General features: G+C 44.8%; 1 protein-coding gene across 10 annotated transcripts in view; it reads left to right on the top strand.

The window, feature by feature from the left end:
* The window catches only part of ARHGEF9 (Cdc42 guanine nucleotide exchange factor 9), a 286,032-nt gene extending 266,301 nt beyond the window's left edge, over positions 1 to 19,731 (top strand). For all 10 annotated transcript variants that reach the window (XM_078148017.1, XM_020979676.2, XM_020979675.2 and 7 more), the window contains 3 exons: positions 6,306 to 6,549; positions 9,260 to 9,328; positions 19,494 to 19,731. In XM_078148017.1, the coding sequence (XP_078004143.1) occupies positions 6,306 to 6,549; positions 9,260 to 9,328; positions 19,494 to 19,675 (495 nt within the window). In that variant the 3' untranslated portion in view covers positions 19,676 to 19,731. The remainder of the gene's footprint in view (positions 1 to 6,305; positions 6,550 to 9,259; positions 9,329 to 19,493) is intronic.
* The last annotated feature ends 588 nt before the right edge of the window (positions 19,732 to 20,319 follow it).

The raw sequence follows: 20,319 nt of genomic DNA, 5'->3' as shown, positions 1-20,319 counted from the left end.
TGTATCCTCTTCTCCAACTCACATTCTTTTTCCTTCTTCCCATGGCCCATGCCCTTGGTCTACCAGTGGTACTGCTTAATCCCACTGGGGGCTCTCAGGGCTGAAGAGGTGGCTGAGCCCTGGGCTAGATCAGATCAGCAGGTCTCTCTTGCATGCTGATTAGACATGGGGTGCTGGGAGGCCCAAGCTTGGCCCGGCTCCCTTACCAGCCATTCAGGCCAACCTTGCCACAGTAGTGACCCCTCTGTGGCTTATGGTACTTGGCAGAAGCCAATCTCTAGGGCTGACTGGCCCTCCATGGCTGTGCCCGGTTGGCCATGGGATGCTGGTATCAACCTCTCCCTTCCTCTAGTGGGCTTCTCCCCCCAGGACTGTGCCATAGGTGTTTGACCGTGAACGCCAGGCTGGTTGTTGGTAATTGGTCCTTGACAGTTTCACTCCATCACTTCAATCCCCTGCTTATTAGGCACCCATCATGTGCTCAATGCTTGAGGATACAGAGAGGAAATAAGGCACAGTTCCTGCCTTCAGGGAGCTTACAGTTTGATAAGGGAATGGGACATATATCCAACTAGATGTATGCTTAAGTACAGAGTAAGCAAAAGTACAGTAGTAGGGACCAGGCCAAATGGGACGAGGCATTTGAGGAACAAGGGACCAGTTTCTCTTTGGGGTGAGGGTGGTAGAGTTCTGGGAAGACATCATGAGGCAGGTGGTACCTGAGCTAGAACTGAGTGGAAGGGAGGGGCTTTATCAAGTTGGGGAGTGGGAATCCATTCTGAGCATGGGGAATGGCCAGAGCAAAGGTCAACAGGCAGCAGATTCTGGAAATGGAGAATGGAGGGGAGGCCAGCTGGGGTGGGGACTAGTGGGAGATTAGGCTAGATGGGCAGATGTGGGCCAACCTCCACTAATGCTAAGGTGTGCCTCATAAGGTGGGCAAAATGGGAAATCCAGTCCATCCCTTTCTTCTTTGTCCTGAGAACTGTGTCCATGCCTAAATGTAATAAGTTGGCAAAAAAAATCTGATCTATCAACAGGCATTCATTAAATACCTACTGTGTGCCAGGCACCATTCTAGGGGCCCCAAAGACAAAAATAAGGCTATCCCTACCCTCAGGGGACTTGCAGTCTAATGGAAATTCAATGTAACTAAGATGCCCCGTTTTTAATCATTAATAATAATAACAGCAACAATAATAACATACGTGAAAAGAGCTCATTCCAGTCCACGTTGGCAGAATTTCCTCACTGAGAATTCTTTAAACCAATGAAATCACAAACCTAGCCCAGAAAATAGTCTTTAAAAAAATAATAATAATGAATGGTAGCTGTCACGTGAATTAATGAAACGCATTACTATGTGCTAAGCACTGTCTCTAGAGATTTAAGCCATCTGCATCTACCATCTTCTCCGTCCTCCTAATAGCCCATTTTCCAGATGAAAAGAAAAACAAGGCGAAGGGACAGGAGATAGCTTAGCCAAAGTTGCATAGTCCAGAACCTTGGGAACCTGGCCTAGAAGGCAGCTCTCAAGCCTAGCACATTCTTCCTTGACTTCTGCTGGATTTATGACATTCATGGAGAAGTGCTCTCACCAAGGAAGGTGCCCAGGTACATGAGTCAGAGTCTCTTGTTCTTAGACCAGGACTTAACACACACAGGCAAAGAGAACAGGTCAAGTCAAACGAACAAGTATTTATTAACTTCTACTGTGTGCCAGGCACTGTCCTAAGGACCGGTAATCCCTGACAGGCCCAGACACCAAGTGTAGCGCTGTAGGTGCTCAGTAGAGAGAGGATGTCCTGTGGGCTAGAGTGACCAGAGGGAGGGTTTTCTGGAGGCCCTGCAACTTGAATTGGGACCTGAAGGCTGGTCAGGATTAGAGGCGGGAAGGCATTGCAGACAGAACGAATAGTGTGAGCGAAGGCTTGGGGGCAAGAAAACACCAATTTTCTTCTGGGCCAAAATTTCGACTAATAATATTTTGAGATGCAATGGGCCTTCAGGATTCTCTAGTTCCTATTTACAAATAAGGAAATTGAAGCCATTGTGCCATAAAAGACTAGATGGCAGAGAGGAAACAGGCCAGGGATTGGAGGCAGAGGAGCTAGGATCGAATTCTGACTCTCCCTCTCAAGACTCGTAGAACCTGGCTTTGCTAGACTTGTTTCTCTTAGCAATTTTTAACATCAGAAAGATGCTTATGATAGAAATGACTTATCTGGATGTAAATATGTGAATGAGCTAGATGGGGGATGGGGGTTATTTACAATTGAGGAAACTGAAGTGCCCAAACTCGAACAACCAGGAGGAAACTGAGGCAGGACTTAGCAAGGATGTCTTTTTTTTTTTTAGTAATGCAATTGGGAGTTAAGTGACTTGCCCAGAGTCACACAGCTAGGAAGAAGGATATCTTAAAGGTGCTGAATTAGAGGAGGCCGAGCTAAAAGCAAAACCAAGAGCCACTGGGCATGCCTGTGTTTTTCATAATGGGTCGAGAACTGCCTTCTAGAAAGAACCTTCCAGTCAGTTGTATGTTCCTGCCCCGCCCCTTCCCCGCCCCCTGCCATTGTTGTGTTGTCTAGACAGTGTTTTCCTAGCTCAGTGCAGAGTATATTGTGTGGACAGAAGGCAAAGCTTTTATGGAGTTGGGCAGCTGAACATCCATCCCTTTCCTCGTATCTCTCAGACCTGTGTCTCTGCTGTGGAAGATTAGATTAGTCTGACAGGAGCCCTTCTCTTCTCCCCCCCACCCCTCCCGCCCCATACACACACAGCACACACACGCGCACACAAACATAGAGCTCAGATGATTGTTGTAGGGATGCTGTTTGGACCCTTCATTCTAGAACAGGGGTCATACGTGGAAAGAGTCCCTTGGTTGGAGCCCCAAACTGAAGTCCTGTGCCCTCTCTGGGTGTCAGTGAAAGAGGAACGACAGCATTTGCTCTGCCTACCTCTGTGGGCTTGCTGCTAAATTCAATAGAAATACCAGTTACTCTTTTTTTTTTTTTTGGTGAGGCAGTCGGGATTAAGTGACTTGCCCAGGGTCACACAGCCAGTAAGTGTCAAGTGTCTGAGGTCAGATTTGAACTCATGTCCTCCTGACTGCAAGGCCGGAACTCTATCCACTGTGCCACCTAGCTGCCCCCCCAGTTACTCTTATTAATTAATGACCACACATAAAGGAGTCATGATTCCAAGCTGGGTCCAAGTCCCACACCCTGCTGGGCCCATTGTAAACTGGAATATGCCATCTAAGAATGAGCTCTTCCCATTAGGGGACCCAAATGGCCCTGGCTCAGAACAGCTCTTCCAATGCCCCTTTGTGGCTCCAGAGACTCCTCCCCACCCCTGGAGAACTGACCTCTTCCCATTCTACAGGCCTGGTGCTTTGGGTGCCAAACTGTCTCCTGCTAGCCTCTGTGCTGCTCAGGTTATTTATAGCTGTGCTCTCAGAAAGGAATGTGGCTGCTGCCGCCGGGGTGGCAACAAAAAGATGAAATCAGTTTTTTCCAGAGCATTTCATCAGCACCTGGGGCTCAGGGGTTGACCCAGCTGTGCCAGGGGCTGGCCCTCTCAGATAGCCCAGAGGAGCCCAGCTTTCCTGGAGGGTAGAATGAATCAAGCTCCACCTGCCAGCATTGTTCCAGGTCAGGAGGGCAAGGCCATTGCAAGTGATAGACGGGGTCTGAGTGACAAGTGTGTTAGGGTCAGTGGAATAGGAAGGTTGGAACCCAGCTGTCAGACATTAATCAAAATGAATGAGCTTTTTAGACACCACCCACTTTGACTGGGAGGCCATAGAAAGCTGGAATGGAATGGGAGTTGGCTGGCTCAGAGCTGGCCAGTGGAAGAAGCCTGCTGAGATGGGTGGGAACAGGGTTTCCAGATCTCAGACTCTACTGAGGAAAGTGGGTGCCCCCACCTTGGGAAAGCAACCCCACTGAGTGAAGAGAGGTTGGGGGGGCAGAGCAAGGATGGAAGCCACATGATGGGAGGAGCAGCTAAAGAAACTAGGCCTGTTTATCCCAGAGATGAGGAGAGGGGGGGAGTGGGGAAGGGAAGAGAGATGTGAGAGCTGTCTTTAGATGTTTCAAGAAGAGCTTTCATTTAGAAGAGGAAGAACTAGAAGCAATGGAGGAGGGGGGGACTTGCAGAGGTAGGCTTCAGCTCAATAAAGAGAGAAATTTCTGAATAATTAGGGCTCTCCAAAAGTAGATTTAGGCTGCTTCATGAAGTAGTGAGTTCATTCTTGGAGGTGTTCAGGTCTGGAGATTGTCTGACTACTTGTTGAGGATATTCTAAGAGGGGGTCCTTGGTCAGTTATAGGTTGTACTCAATTGCTCACCTACCCCCATGGTGTGGTGCACCTCCCCATCCCCCCCAGGTCCCTTCCAGCTTGGAGAGCCTATACATGAATTAGGGAGACAAAATGTCCAACCCTAGCATGGTACTCTCAAGAAGGCTTCATCCTTTATCTTATGACCTGTTCCTGGCCATCTCATCATCTCATCCATTCCTTTGTCTGCAAGCAGGCCTGCCCATAACTCCCTGGGACAAGTAGGGCATCTGCACTTGTCTTCCCACACTGTGGCCAAGTAACTCTTTCTAGTGTTTTCATGACCCAGGCAAGCCTGAGCCTGTGACTGAGTAGTCTAAAGATCTCCACAGAATTCCCCACTCACAATTCTACAAGCCCTTGAGTTGCCTGGCTCTGGGATCCTGGGAAAGTTAGGGAAGATAGGAAGCTCTGAAGGCCAGGCACTCTAGTGAGGTAGGTCTCAAGGATATTGACAAGTTCACCACGTAGGGGTAGGCAATAAGTCACCAACCTTTAGGCCAAATAAACCATGTCTGCTTCCTACCCTCCAAACAGAGAGACCGACCAGTGTAGTGGCAAGGGACATCTGTCCTGGCTTTGACACACCCTGGCTGTGTGAGTTTGGAGTAGTCATTTTTCCCCTTGGCACTTCAGGGTTCCTATCTGGAAAATGAGAGGATTGGGCTAGATGATCTCCTGTGACCCCTTCCAGCTCTGATATTCTGTGATCTACTTCTCTTACCATTGTGCAAAGGATTGACCTTTTTATGTGTTTGTTTTGTTTTGTTTGTTTTTTTTACCAGCTAGCCCCAGGCAAGTGCCTATTTATAAGTGTGTACCTGCTATGCTGCGTACATGAAGATGCTGCTGCTGACCCGCCATCAGTAGGGCATACACACGCTTTGGGTTCCAGTAGCAGAGGCGGTTTGCCCTGGGCCATTCACAGTCCCCCCTCTGTCTGTGCCTTTCCCCTCCCCCCAAGCAACCTCACTTTATAGCTTTGCCATACACACATAAGCCCTCTAAGAGGTAGGCAGGCAGATAGGTAGGCCTAGATAGGTAGTGCCAAGATTAGCCTTCCCACAGAAGAGAGAACTGAAGTCTTTAGCTATTGGGACACTGCTTGGTATCCAGCAATAGGCCTGGGGTCCTAAATAAGGGTTCTAGTACTGGCTTCCAATTTACCGGCCATGTGACCTGGAACAACTGACTTCCCCTCGGTTTCCTCCTCTGTAAAATGGTAAAAATAGCAAACACTTCTCTAACACTCTAGTACAAATTTGTGTAGTGTTTTTGTATTTGTATTTGTAGAGCACTATACAAATATCTCATTTGCTCCTCACAACAACCCTGGGAGGTAGGTGCTATTATTATCTCCATTTTACAGATGAGGAAACTGAGGCAGGCAGAGGCAAAATGACTTGCCCAAGGTCACCTAGCTAGTAAGTGTCTGGGGCCGAATTTGAACTCAGGTCTTCCTGACACCAGGCCCAGCACTCTGTGCACAATGCCATGTTGCCCCAATAATTGCCTTAGTAGCAGAAAAACACCTTGTAGACCTAAAAGCTTTAAGAGAAATGGGAGTTGAATTCATGGTACTGTAAGCCTCCTCACATTAAGGGACTTGCCCAAAGACATGTGGATGGTAAGTTACTGGACGTGGACTTGAACCCAGGCCTTCTCACTCTAGGTCCATCACTCTTTGCCCTGTACCCCATGGCTTCTTGGTGACATGTATGCCTAGGCCGAGGGACTCAGTTCCTTGTCAGGGGACTCTGTGTTTCACCTTGGACGAAGTGGCTTAGCCAGGACAAAGCTTGTTCTTTGGCCTCACTGGGTCAGTGAGGCCAGGCCCACCTGAAATGCTTCCCAGGTGCATTCCTAAAATAAGCCAGTGGTAGAAGGTTCCCTGCGTGCCTGCAGTGTGCAACCGCCCCCTTCTCCCCAAACAGAAATCCCTCTCTTACTTTGCCTCTAGGACCTAATTCGGAGAGATATCCTTTACTACAAGGGCCGCATCGACATGGATAAGTATGAGGTGGTCGACATTGAAGACGGGCGCGACGATGACTTCAACGTCAGTATGAAAAATGCCTTCAAGCTGCATAACAAGGAGACCGAGGAGGTCCATTTATTCTTTGCGAAGAAACTGGAGGAGAAGCTTCGCTGGCTCCGGGCTTTCAGAGAAGAGAGAAAGATGGTACAAGAAGATGAAAAAATTGGTAAGAAACCCTGAAATCCAGAGAGGACAACCAAGAGTAGGCTCTGCTTGGCAAGGATGAGAGGGGGCATGAAATTTAGGCTTAAAATGTCTTATCCAGTGGGGGAATACTTTCCTGCAAAGTACATGGGGAAAAAAAAGAGTACATGAGTGGTTAGGAGGTATGAGTCAGCAGAGACCTTGGTCAGATTTCTCCTATGACACTTAGCTGGGTGGCTTTGGGCCTCTCTGAAGCCTCAGTTTCTTCATCTGTCAAATAGTCTGTGACACCTGCACCTCACCAGTGTTGTGAGGAAAGACCTTTAGAAACCTTCTAAGAACTATCAAAATGGGGCTTTGCTGTTGGATCCTATCCTGGCTCTGGCTTTGTTGAGAAGTCAGCTCAGACAGTCAGTGGTTTCTGTGAAAGGAGTCGTGGCCATGGTGATGAGGACCCGGCTTCTTTCCAATTCAACCACCATTTGCTAGGAAGCTTCGCCTGATCCCCCGGCCCCCATTGCCTATCCCCTCCCTCCTTAACAACTGTACTGAACTACCTGGCATTTATTATGTATATCCTTATATGTGCAGAATGATATCTATGTGTATACATATATGTAAACGTACATATATACATGCATGTATGTACATCTATATATATAAATAGACAGATAAATAGATGTAGGGGGGGCAGCCTGATGTAATGAATGGAGAAGTGGCTTCTGAGCCAGGAATACCTGGTTTCATGTCTCATCTTAGATGATACTTTTTGGCTGTGTGACCTGGGCAAAGCACCTGACCTGTCTGGGTCCTGGGCAGCTCCTTAGACTCTTAAGTTGCAGAAGAGGTACCAGTCAGCATTAGTAGAGGCTACCAATCAAATCCCAGATCCAGTCCCATCCCCCATCCTTGGAAATATTCAGGTTTTTAGTTCTGCTTGAATGTGAGCCTGGAGAGTCCTTTTTGGTCTTTCCGTCTCAGCACGTGGCACTGTGGCAGTTGTGGCGGTGATGGCCCCCATAAGCGTCATCTGCATTATCTCCTTTACTGTCCCGCCTTTAGACAAATGGTAGAAGTTTTTGTGGGCACCGTTAGAAGATACCAAATTACTGCTATTTGCCATTCTTTGAATTGTGTTTAGAATCTCATTCTCTCTTCGCACAGCTGGAGGGGAGCCTCTTAAAAAGAGTTGATTACAGGATTTTTAATGTTCACAATTGCTGCCACACTGAAAACCTGATCTCTTAGTTGCAGGCTGGATCAATAATGTAGCAATTATCAATTAGTTTTTATTCAGTGACTGCCAGCATGTGGTATGGTCCTAGATACTATATCCAGAGAGTTAAATGGACCTATCCCAAACCCTCTGGCTGCTTCTAGTCCAACGTAGGCCTCCCATAGTGGCTCTTCATCCTACAGGATATTCTGCTGGTGGCATTTGCTATCATTTTGTACCATTCAGTTTGCAAGTAAAGCAGTCAGGAGGCTGCATTTTGCTCCGAGGGTGCTTCACCTGCTCATGAGTACGCTGCCACAAAATGGTGGTTGAGCATCTTGGCTGTTGGCTCTAAATCACAGAGAGGCAGATATTTCTCTAGCTTTAAAAAATATCTTAATTCCTATTTCAACAAATAAACATTTGGAGCAAGCTTTATAAAGAAACAAGCATACAGGTATAAATTGGTGCCTTTTTCACTAACCAAATTGTTATTAGTCATGGCTTAGTTCAATCCTGGTCTTACCTGGACTCTGAGAACAGTCATGACTCCAAGACCTTGGGCCAACTTGGCACTGAAATGCCTCTGGTTGCTTTTGTCAGTGGCGGCTGACTGCCGGAGCTAATGAAAAGGCCAGCTTTAGTTTGCTTTTCTAATACTCTAGACTAGCTTGCCAAGTTCTCTCTCACTTCCTTCTCCTTTCATATGCGGGAAGGAACACAAAGAAAGCCAGCCACAGGTTGATTCTGTAGACAATTTCCCAAGCCTGGTCTCCACCAGTCAGAAGGATTTTCTACTTCACTGTGGGGAGAAAAGGTATTTCAGGCAGTATTGATTGATTTTGAAAATCTGTCGGATTCCCCTTAGCAGTTGCTAAGTACTACATCTTTTAGGGTCCCTTTCTGGTAGAAAAAAGAGAAGATAAAGTGCTACCTAGTAGGAGGTCCTATGTCACTCAGACAACGTGGCAGGCTACTTTGGCCAGAGTGGCCATCTGTCCCCTCAGGTGTCAAAGAGTTCCTCTGGAGGACACATTATCCTCAACACACGTGGTCCATTGTCAAGCCCGGACTCAGCTTGGTAGGCTCTGCCTGGGCTTGTGCTTCGCTGGCATGGCCTCAGAGAGCCCCAAATGCCTTCTACATCACCCAGAGGAGGCCTGGCAACAGAAGATTTGTGAAGAACCCATCAACAGAAGGTTTTTGGTTTTATGGTAACTTAAATCGGTTATAACACCCAGACAGGCAGAAATTGGGACAAAAGGATCAGCATTGCACCAGGTTTGTGAGGAAGGTTGGGAAGGCTTCCATTTTCATGGCTAAACTGCTATGCAGGCCTTAGCCCCATCCCTAACATCAAAAGGAAAGTAGGTCAGCTTTGGGCAAAAGCTTGGCACTGCTTGGGGGGAGGAAGGAGATGTGCCTAGAGGGTGGGCTCCTTGGCTCCCTGCTCTGTTGCCAGTGGCTCAGGGCAGCTGTCTCACCACAGTCAACTTGTATGTTTCCTCTGTTTCAGGCTTTGAAATTTCCGAGAACCAGAAAAGGCAGGCCGCCATGACTGTCAGGAAAGTCAGTAAGCAAAAAGGTAAGGCCCCCTTTGGTCCAAGCTGGAAAAATGGGTCAGAAGCAGGCCTAGGGTTTTCCTGTCTGGCCTATATTAAGAGAGGTCAGCCACTTGGTGTGTGCCCTTGTAACAAAGGTTTAAAAAGAAAGAGAATGAAACAGTTAAAAACAAACCCAATACATCAACTGAATCTGAGAGCATATGCGCTAGTCCACACTAATAGCCCCTATATCTGCAAAGAGAGGAGGGAGCCACATACTCTCAAGCCCTCAAGGGTAAATTTGGCTAGTATAGTCAATATAGTATATTGTTATTGCTGGTGTTCTTTCCATTTTTATTGTCGTAGTCATTTTGTATGTTGTTTTTCTTGTTCTGCTGACTTCCCCTGGTGTTTCTCTGAATTCTTCATGTTGGTCGTTTCTTATGATGCAGATCCATTATATTCTTGCCACATACTTTGTTTAGCTAGTCCCTGATCGAAGGGCATCCACTGTTATTCCAATCCTTTGCTATTCAAAAAAAAAAGTATTGCTAAGAATATTTTGGTGTACATGAAGCCTTTCTTTCGTATTGTTAACTTCCTTGGGGTATGTTAGGCCTAGCGATATTATCTCTGGAGCAAAGAGTATGGACAGATCAATGTATTTTTTTAAAAAAAGAAAGAAAAAAAACCCTTGTAAACTCATTCAAACTGGGACTCAACTTACACGTTTGCTCAAACTGTTAAACTTAACACAGTGCCGGACATATTTTAGGCACTTGCTAAATGTTTATTGATTGATTGAACCAACATTGCCCTAGTTAGGGCAGGAGGAAAGAGACCCTCCTTTCTGTCCCCAGCTTGACCACTGAGATCCACTGTCACGTTTCCCAAGACTGTGTGACTCCCAGCTTCATCAGCCATCACTACTTTCCTTCCCTTATGTTCCCGTCTGATCTCCTTTTCTTGGCATGCTTGCTATAAAAAAAAATGCTCTTACTCCAAGAATCAAGGATGCCAACAACCATGGAAAAAAGCCCTGAATTATTCCCAAGCCCCCTTGATTGAGGGGGCTAAATGCCTATGAATAGCCAATTTCTGATTGAGCTGTTGTATTTACTGTTTATCCTGAGCATTGTCATCCCCCTACCAACTCCTCTGGCAGAGCCATCTGCCCCTCCCATCTCCCAATCCAATACTGAGAGGCTTGACTAGATAGGAAAATGAGCACTGGATTTGGTGGCAGAAAACCTGGGCTCAGATCCAGGCTTTGTCAGTAGCCACGTGACTGTGGACAAGTCACTGCCCTGCTTTTAACCTCTATTCCTCATCTAGAAAATAAGCATTAATAATATAGGACTCCTCCATTATAGTTGCTACCCCACTCCCTAACTTGCACTGTCTCCCACAAATATACAGTGCCAGTGGGAAGAATAGACAAATACATAGAGCATATTGGTAGTGAAGCACATATGTAGGGAACACATATGGCCAAGACAACCCACTCCTCTGGCATTGCAGAGTGATGGTGTCCTTTCTCTACTCACAGTATCCTCACCCCCTCTCTGCTAGGTTCAGTGTCTACTGGGAAGTTTGTTCAGCTGAGCTCTCTGGGCCTACTGCTTTCCATGGCTCAACTCCAAACTGCCAGCAATAATTCTCTCTTGAATCCATAGCTGGCTCTCTTCTCTGCTTCCAAGGGTCCCAGTCCTCATGGCCACTTCTACTGACTTGCCGTATCCAACAGGGGAGAGGGAGAGAAATCCTCTCCCTCCTCACCTCTAATGCAATGGGTGCAGGTGAAAGAGTTATGCTCCACAAGGATGCTTCTTATATTGACTATGCCATAGTTGCTCTCAAGGTTGGCAAGTTTGCTTCTTTTTTTCTTTTTTTTCTTTTTGGCTATGCAATGGTATTAAGTGACTTGTCCAGGGTCACACAGCTAGTAAGTGTCAAGTGTCTGAGGTCAGATTTGAACTCAAGCCCTCCTGACTCCAAGGCTGGTGCTCTATCCACTGTGTCACCTAGTTGCCCCACAAGCTTGCTTTTTAATGACCACCAGTGGCATGGCTAATCTTTAGCCAGCCTATGGCAAGCTGCCCCTCTCAGTTTCCGTCAGGGAACCTTTTTCATACTTTGTAAAGGAATATCAGTGAGTAGACATGCTTTTAAGGACCTGCCCCATTCTGGGATTTCATCCACTGCTGGGGGTGGGGAGATGGAAACCAGTTGATCAGGCATCAACTCCCCCATCCCTCTCTCTCTTAGACCATATGGTGTAATGGACACCAAGTCAGGAAGAGCCTGGGTTCAAGTCTCACCTCAGGACCATCCTGGTTGTGTGACTTGGGGCCCCAAACAGCTGTCTAAGACTCAGAGTTGCAGGCTTGTCACCAATCTGCATTGGGAAAAGGGTTTCCTTACTGCAGGTTTCTTACACCAATGAAATATCACCACTTTCTACTTCCCCCCACATATACACACAGTGATAATAATACTTACATTCTCTACCTCATGCGTGGTTGTGAGGAAAATTCCGTGACTGTAAGAGACTTGAGAAATGTATTCAGTCAACTCCCATTTGTGAAGCACTCACTATGTGCCACGCACTAAACTAAGGACTGGAGATACCAAAAAAGGCCAAAAGCAGGCCCTGCCCTTAAGCATCTCACAGTCTAACGGAGGCTGGTTTTACCCTTGGATATAGAGGGAAACTCTTTTTTGCTCTGAAGTCCTTGATCCTAACAGTATCCTCCCTAATCAAGGAAAGCCAGAATTGATTAGGCACCTACTGTACTCACTGCTGGGTGGTAGAGGGAAGAGGGAAGTGCTGACGGACGTGCAAGGTTTTTAGATCAGACCCCCATCCCCACACTAAAGAAGTATCTGCGGTTGTTGCAACATAAAGACAGGAGAATAAACTGCTGTCATAACAGTTGGCACCGAGTCTGCGTTTGATCCATGCTGCCTGATTGTACCAATGGCCCTTAAAGTCTCTACCAATGCAGCCCCAGTTCTGGCAGGTTCTGCCATGTTGGGAGAGCCTTGTCTATGGTCCTAGTAACAGACTAAGTCTGCTTCCAAGGGTAGCCTAGATATGGATGAAGAGAAGCATCCATTTCAGAAGTCAGCACATGTGTAGCAGGAGTTGAGATGTTCAGAAACCTTGGGGCCAAGCCTTGAATCTGTCACATACTGGCTGTGTGACCTTAGATAAAGGCCTTACTCTCTCTGAGCCCTAGCTTCTTTATGTGTAGAATGAAGAGATGGATTCCATAATCCAACTCTAGCAACCAATGTATCTATGACTCCGTGAGTAGTGAAAAGGGCCCAGATTCCAGCCCTCCCTGCTCTTCGGTCATGGTGAGTTACTCTTTCCTGTGAGACTTTGGACAGGTCACTTTCTCTGGGCCTCATGGTTATCATCTGTAAAATGAAGAGAGGATTGGATTCCATGAACCAACAGATCCTTTCCCCTTCTTGTGTTCTTCTCTGTGTCTATCACTTCTAGCTTTGATCTGCTGTGATGCCTTCCCTAACACAGTCTGACTCCCAACCTCATCACTTGATTGAAACTGCCCTCTAAAGTTACCAAAGATCTCTTAATTGCTGAGCCCAAGAACCTTTTCTTGACCTTTCTTGACCTCTTTGCAGCATTTAACATTGCTGACCACCCTGTCTCTCTCTTCCTGCATATTGTCTTCTCTCAGAGTTTTCATGATATTGCATTCTCTTGGATCTTCTCCTATTTGTCTGGTCACTCCTCATTTTCTTTTGGGGGATCCCTGTCTCTGTCTCTCTCTCTCTCTCTCTCTCTCTCTCTCTCTCTCTCTCTCTTCCTTTCTTCCCCCCTCCCCCCTTTCTCCCCCCCCTCTCTCTTTTTCTCTCTCACCTCATCCTGCTTCTGTAGGTTCACTTATCACCTCTATATAGATAACTCTGATCTATATATCTAGCCCTAGTCTCTGAGCCCCTAGCTCTAGTCCTGAGTCACCAACTCCCTATTGGACATTTCCAACTGGAATTGCATAAAGATCTCAAACTCAACATGTCCAAAACAGAACTCATTATCTTTCCCCCAAAACCCACCCCTTTTTCTACTTTCTTTGTTTCTGTAGAGGGCACTACCAGCCTTCTAGTCACTCAAGGTTCATAACCCCAAAGTCATCCCTGACTCTTGAAACTCCCTCATCTTTCCCTCATACCGAGTATCCATTAAGTTGCCAAGTCATGTCAATTCTACCTTGAAACATTTCTCATATGTGACCTCTTCTCCCTGCTTACAAAGCTACTACCCTACTTTAGGCTCTCGTGTCCTCTCGCCTAGATTATTATGACAGCCTCCTAATTGGTCTGTCTGTCCCAAGTCTTTCCCCACTCCAGTCAATCTCACATACTTCTGCCAAAGTGATATTCTCAAAGTTCTTAATCTTGACCAAGTCACTCCCCTGCTCAAAACACTCTAGCGACGCCTTTTTGCCCCCTTTGAATCTCTCATTTCCTTCCAAGCTCAGCCCAAACATCATCTCTTACATGAGGACTTAGTTAAAAACAGAAAAATAGATCAATGTGCCTTAGGAGAGAAGCAAGTAACAGAAAAAATTTAAGGCAGTTGTCCACTGTTTGATAAACCTGGAATACAAAGTACCCTGGAATACAAACTCCCTTTTTAAACAAGAATTGCTGGGAAAACTGGAAAGCAGTTTGGCAAAAAGTTAGATTGAGATCAGCATCTTCCACCATATACTACAATAAGCTCAAAATGGATATGGGACCTGAATATAAAGGACCCACCATTAAATAAATTAGAAAAGAACAAAATCAGATACCTTTCATAACTATAGCTGGGGTTGAAGTAGGGAATGGGGAAGAATTCTTAACCGAACAAGAAACAGAGATAAGCATAAGGGATTAATAGGCTTCTGTGGCTACATAAAATTGAAAAGCTTTTGCATGAATAAAATCAATAAGGACTGACTAAGAAGAGAAGTGGTTTAGTGGAGAAAATGCTTTGCATCAATCATATCTGATCAAGGTCTGCTATGCACAATATGCAGGGAATTGACACAGACACAGAAGACCAAGAGCCATTTCCTAGAAGATAAGGAATTGAAGAATATGAATAATTTTCAAAGGAAGATTTGCAAACTATAAATGAGCCCATGAAAATATGCTTCATATCGCACCTAGTAAAAGAAACACAAATTCAAACAACTCAAAGTTCACTTCATTCTGTGCCAATTGGTAAAGAGAAACAAAAGATGGGACCAGTCGGTGCTGGAGGGGCTCTGGGTAGATAGGCACACTGATACACTCTTAGTGGAGCTATGAAGTAGTCTGACCATTCTGCTTTTCAATTTTGAATGAGGAAAGAAAAGTGATTCAACTATCCGTAACCTTTTGGCCTTGCAATCCCACTACTGGGTTCATACTGAAGGAAGTCAAAGACAGAAACAAAGATGCAATATATACCAAGATATTCAGAGCAATACTCTTTGTGGTAAAACAACAGTTGGTGTGGGGCAGCTAGGTGGCGCAGTGGATAGAGAACCGGTCCTGAAGTCAGGAGGACCTGAGTTCAAATCCGGCCTCAGACCAAACACTTGATACAATTGCCAAAACAAACAAACAAACAAAAAGACACCACCACCACAACAACAGTTGGTGTCCATCAGTTGTGGAACAGCTGAAAAAAACCTGTAGGATGTGTGTATAATAAAATGTTATACAATCTGAAATGATGAATGTGAGGAATTCTGAGAAACATGGTAAGATTTGCATGAACTGATGCAGAGAGAAATAATCAGAACCAAGTATACCTAATGGCTACAAAAATGCCAAGTAAAAGATCACTAAAAGAAAGTTGAAGTCTAAGTAATGGATGTCCCAGGTATGTCATAATATCTTTGGCATATAGGTTGGATTAGATGGACATTGAAATTTTGTGATTCTGTGCTTTTTTTAATGGACAAACCAATTAAGGTCCTGGAGAAAAGAATGAAACCCTCCCTTCCTCCCAGCAGAGAGGTGGGGAATTACGAGGGTGAACATTATCAGACAGTGTCTTCGTATTGGATGCTTTTACTTAAGGGTTTTCCAATTTCACAAGGGAGGGTGGAGGGTCCAGTAGTAGGAATGAGGAATGACTGTGATGTAATGTGTGTGTGTGTGTGTGTGTGTGTGTGTGTGTGTGTGTGTGTGTGTGTGCGCGCACTGGACCTGGATTCAGAAAGACCTGAGTTCAAATTCGACATCAGATACTTCCTAGCTGTGTGACCCTGGCCAAGTCACTTCACCTCTGTTTGCCTTAATCCACTGGAGGAGGAGATGGTAAACGATGCCAGCATCTTTGCCAAGAAAACCTCATGAACAGTATTGACATTGTATGGTCCATGCACAAAGAGTTGAACACAACTGAAGAACAACAACACACACACATACATACAGACCCGCACACACACACATTCTTAGGAATGTTACAGCTAAAAGGAATGTTAGTTCTCTGAGCTAAAAGGGAAACCAGCTAGTCTATTACATATTACATATCTATTACATATTACATAACCAGCAAGTGATCATTTGACCTCTACTTGAAGCATTCCAATGAGGGATAAGCCCACTGCCTGTCAAAGTAGCCATTCCACTTTTAGGTAGTTACAATATTGAAAAGGTTTTCCCTCATTAATACATAAATGGTCAAAGGATATGACCAGGCAGTTTTCTGATGAAGAAATCAAAACAATTTATAGTCATATGAAAAAATGCTCTAAATCACTATTGATTAAAGAAATGCAAATTAAAACAACCTTGGGATATCATTTTACACCTAGCTATTTGGCTAAAATGGTAGAAGAGGAAAGCTACAAATATTGGAGGGCATATGGAAAAATTGGGACACTAATTCACTGTTGGTGGATCTGTGAACTAATCCAACCATTTTAGAGAGTAATCTGGAATTATGCCCAAAGAGTTATAAAACTGTGTATACCCTTTGACCCAGCAAAGCACTGTTGGGTCTGTTTCCTAAGATGATTAGGGGAAAAGGAAAAGAACCTACATGTTCTAAAATATTTATAGCAGCTCTCTTTGTGGTAGCAAAGAACTGGACCTTGAGAGGATGCCCGTCAGTTGGGGAATGGCTGAACAAGTTGTGGTATATGATTGTGATGAAATACTAATGTGCTATAAGAAATGATGAGCTCAATGATCTTAGTAAAAACATGGAAAGGCTTCCATGACATAACAAAGAGTGAAATGAGCAGAACCAAGAGAATATTGTACACAGTAACAGCAATACTGTTTTAAGAACAACTTTGAGACATCAAGTCATTTTGACTATTATAAATACCCAAATTAATGACAAAGGATCTTTGAAGGAAGATGCTATCTGCATCCAGAGAAAGAACTGGTAAACAGAAGTATGTATAGTATAGATTTACAGCTATGTGCATATTTGTGTCTAATAGTAGCCATCTCTAGAGCAAAAGGGGGCAGGCAGGGAGTTAGAGAATAAATTTATTATATATGTAAAAGGAAAAGCAAATTGTACATAATAGATTTGCAGTTTCACATGCAAGCCTCTGTTTTTCTTTTTTTGGAAACATTTTTTTTCTTTTTTTTTTTAAGGCCCAGGGTCACACAGCTGGTAAGTGTCAAGTGTTTGGTCTGAGGTCGGATTTGAACTCAGGTCCTCCTGACTTCAGGGCCGGCCAGTGCTCTATCCACTGTGCCACCTAGCTGCTCCCAAGCCTCTGTTTTTCTATTCACTTTATCATCATGGAAATACTTGTTTTATTTCTTAAGATCAGATTAAAAAATAATAATATTTAATTAATTAATTTTTTTGGAAAAGATTTTCCCTTACATTAAGTCTCAACTTGCTTGCATGAACCTTCTACTCATTGCTCCTAGCTGTGGTCTTTGGCACCAAGCTGAACAAGTCTAATCCTTCCACCTCTCATACTTTCAAATAATTGAGCTACCAGGTGCCCATTGAATCTTCTCCTTCTGCAGGTTAAACCTTTCTCATGTTTTCAACTAATCTTCATTTGGCATGAGCCCAAGGCCTTTTGCCATCCTGCTTGCCCTCCTTTGGCTAATTCCAAATTTTTCTTTTTTTCATCCTTCTAGAAATGCAGGGCCCAGAATTGATCGCAGAGTAGAGCAGGATTATCACCTCCATTGATCTGTATCCAACTGCATTAGCTTTTTTGACTGCCGTATCACACCATTGACTCATTAAGCTTGCAGTCCACTAAAATCCCCAGGTCTTTTTCAGATAAAGTGTCATCTAGACTTATTTCCCCCATATTGTGCTTGTGAAGTTGATTTTTCAAGCTGAACCATGAGATGACATTTATCCCTGTTTAATTTTACCTCATTAGATTCAACCTATTGTTCTAGTTTATCCAACTTCTTTTGCATCCAACATGTTGGTTTTCCCTCCCAGCTTTGTCCTCTCAGCAAATCTGATCAGCCTGCTGTCCATGCCTTTCTCTAAGTCATCCACAAAAATGTCACAGAGAACAAAGCCAAGGATCAGTCCCTGGGACCTTCCACTAGAGAGACCTTACTTCAGACCATTAATGATTCATCTTTGGATCCAGCCATTGACCAGTTCCAAGTCCACCCAAGGATACCTAGCCCTAATCCAGGAGCGGGGAACCTGTGGCCTTCTAGGTCCTCGGATGTGGCCTTTTGACTGAGTCCAAGTTTTACCAAACAAGTCCTTTTATGAAGGGGATTTGTTCTGTGAAGTTTGGATTCAGTCAAATTTTGTCAAGTGCTCTGATAAACTCTCAGCAAATGTCTACTACAATTTCCCTGATCTACCTTATCAAAAAAGGAAATTGTCTGACACGGCCTGCTCTTTTTTTTTTTTTTGACATGGGCTGTTCTTAAAGATGCCCTACTGCCTCTTTGTGATCCTTCCTTTTCAAAATGCCCCCCTCCCATAATTTTACAGAGGAGGAAACTAAGGCTCAAAGAGAGCATGTGACTTGCCCAGGTTACACAAGATCCAGCGACACCAGCCTCCTGGCTGTTCCAGGAACAAGACCTTCCATCTCTTGGCTCTGGGCATTCTCTCTGGCTGTCCTCCGTGCCTGGAATGCTCCCCCTCCTCTCTGATTATTGACCTCCCTGGCTTCCTTTAAGTCCCAGCTGAAATCCTGTATTCTACAGGAAGCCTTCCCCAACCCCTCTTCATTCTAGTGCCTTCCCCATTTTAAATTATCTCCTATTTATCCTGTATAGAGCTTACTTTGTATATATTTGTTTGCATGTTGTCTCTCCCATTAGATTATAAGCTCCTTGAGGGCAGGGCCTAGCCTTTGCCTTTTTGTATATCCCCAGCACTTAGCTTAGTGCCTGGCACATAGTAGGTGATTAATAAATGTTTATTGACTGACTGACTAATCCCAGATCTTAAGCTGGAAGGGACTCCAGAAAACAGTTAGTCCAATCCTCTCATTTTATAGAGGGGGAAACAGGTCTGGATAGCAGAAGTGACTTGCCTACTCCTAGTCTCAGTATTTGAACCCAGACCTTCTGATTATAAGCCAGGTGTTTTCATCCCTCTGCCATGGTGCTTTCCTTGGCCATCACCAGTTGGACATGTTATCTGGAGGCAAATGTAGTCTACTGCAAAGAGTCCTGGCCTAAGAATGAGCTAGCTGACTTGGGTTAAGTCCTGGCCATTTCATCAACTCATTGTATGTCCTTTCTCCTCTCTGGGTCTGTTGTCTCACCTGAAAATAAGTTTTCATCCCATAGGGAAGGGAGGGAATAAGCATTTATATAGTGCTTACCATGTGCCAGGCACTGTGCTGCCATGAGATGACAAAGATTGGAGATGAGAAACTGTGCTACTCCTTAGCTGTGTGATCTAGGACAAGTCACTTTTCTCTTGGCCTCACTTTACTCTTCTTTAAAATGAGTGTAAAATGGATGGTCTCTTGGCACCCTTCCCCACTCTGACATTTTATGGACCTCAGTTGAGCACTAAAAAGGGCCACTTACACCTAAGTTACTACTTTGCATGAAGTCAGGTCTCCAGTTGAGGACAGCACTGTAATCTTCAGACAGCACTGTGATCATCTGAGGAGCTCTTCACCATAGACAGAGGCAAAGCAGAGGAGCTTTGTATAGGCTACTGATTGAGTTGAATTGCTCTTCTCCCCTCCCCTTTTTTTCTCCAACATCTAGGTGCCAACTACTCCCGGGCTGTCCCTCCGGCTTACCCACCACCCCAGGACCCAGTGAGTCAGGGACAGTACTTGGTGACAGACGGCATCACTCAGTCCCAGGTGTTTGAGTTCTCGGAGCCCAAGAGAAGCCAGTCGCCCTTCTGGCAAAACTTCAGCAGGTTAACTCCCTTTAAAAAATAGCGTCCAGTGGGAAATGTCAGATTTTAAAAATAAATAAAATTATATTTCTAGATGGACCTTTTTTTCGGAGAAGCACTGTTGCTATTAATATTTACATGCATATATATATACACACACACCCCCTGCGTATGTATATATGGAGAGAAAGAGAGCGAGAGAGAGAGAGTGAGAGAGAGAGATAGAGAGAGAGAGAGAGATGTATTGAAGGACCAAAAATGAGTTTTCCCATGTTTTGGGGAACAAGAAAACCTGTTACTAGATAGGAAGATGTACCAATGATTTCTAACCATGTGATCCCATCTTGCTTTTTTCTGTTCTCTCACTCTCCTTCTTTAATTTAAAACAAACAAAAAAAAAACCTTGCCTTTTCTTGTGTCCCCCAAATGACTTTCTGGTTACCCTGTGGTTAATTCACTGACTGTCTTTTACAATCATGAATGTTGTTGTGTTTTGATTTTTTTTTAGACATAAATGATGATGATTTTCTTTACTGTAGTTGGGTTTAGGGGATGGGGTGGGAGATTCTTTCTCCTCCCCCCGCCAACTTTAAATTTGTCTTTGGAACCGGAAAGTGTGTGGGGGTCAGCCCCTTTCCTTCTCCCTCTGCCTCTGGCGAATGTTTCTGAAGACTCACCCACCCCTGA

This window comes from Phascolarctos cinereus, unplaced genomic scaffold, assembly GCF_003287225.1.
Source record: "Phascolarctos cinereus isolate Bilbo 61053 unplaced genomic scaffold, phaCin_HiC Scaffold_8;HRSCAF=390, whole genome shotgun sequence".
Lineage (NCBI taxonomy): Eukaryota > Metazoa > Chordata > Mammalia > Diprotodontia > Phascolarctidae > Phascolarctos > Phascolarctos cinereus.
This window is presented reverse-complemented; position numbering and strand designations above follow the sequence as displayed.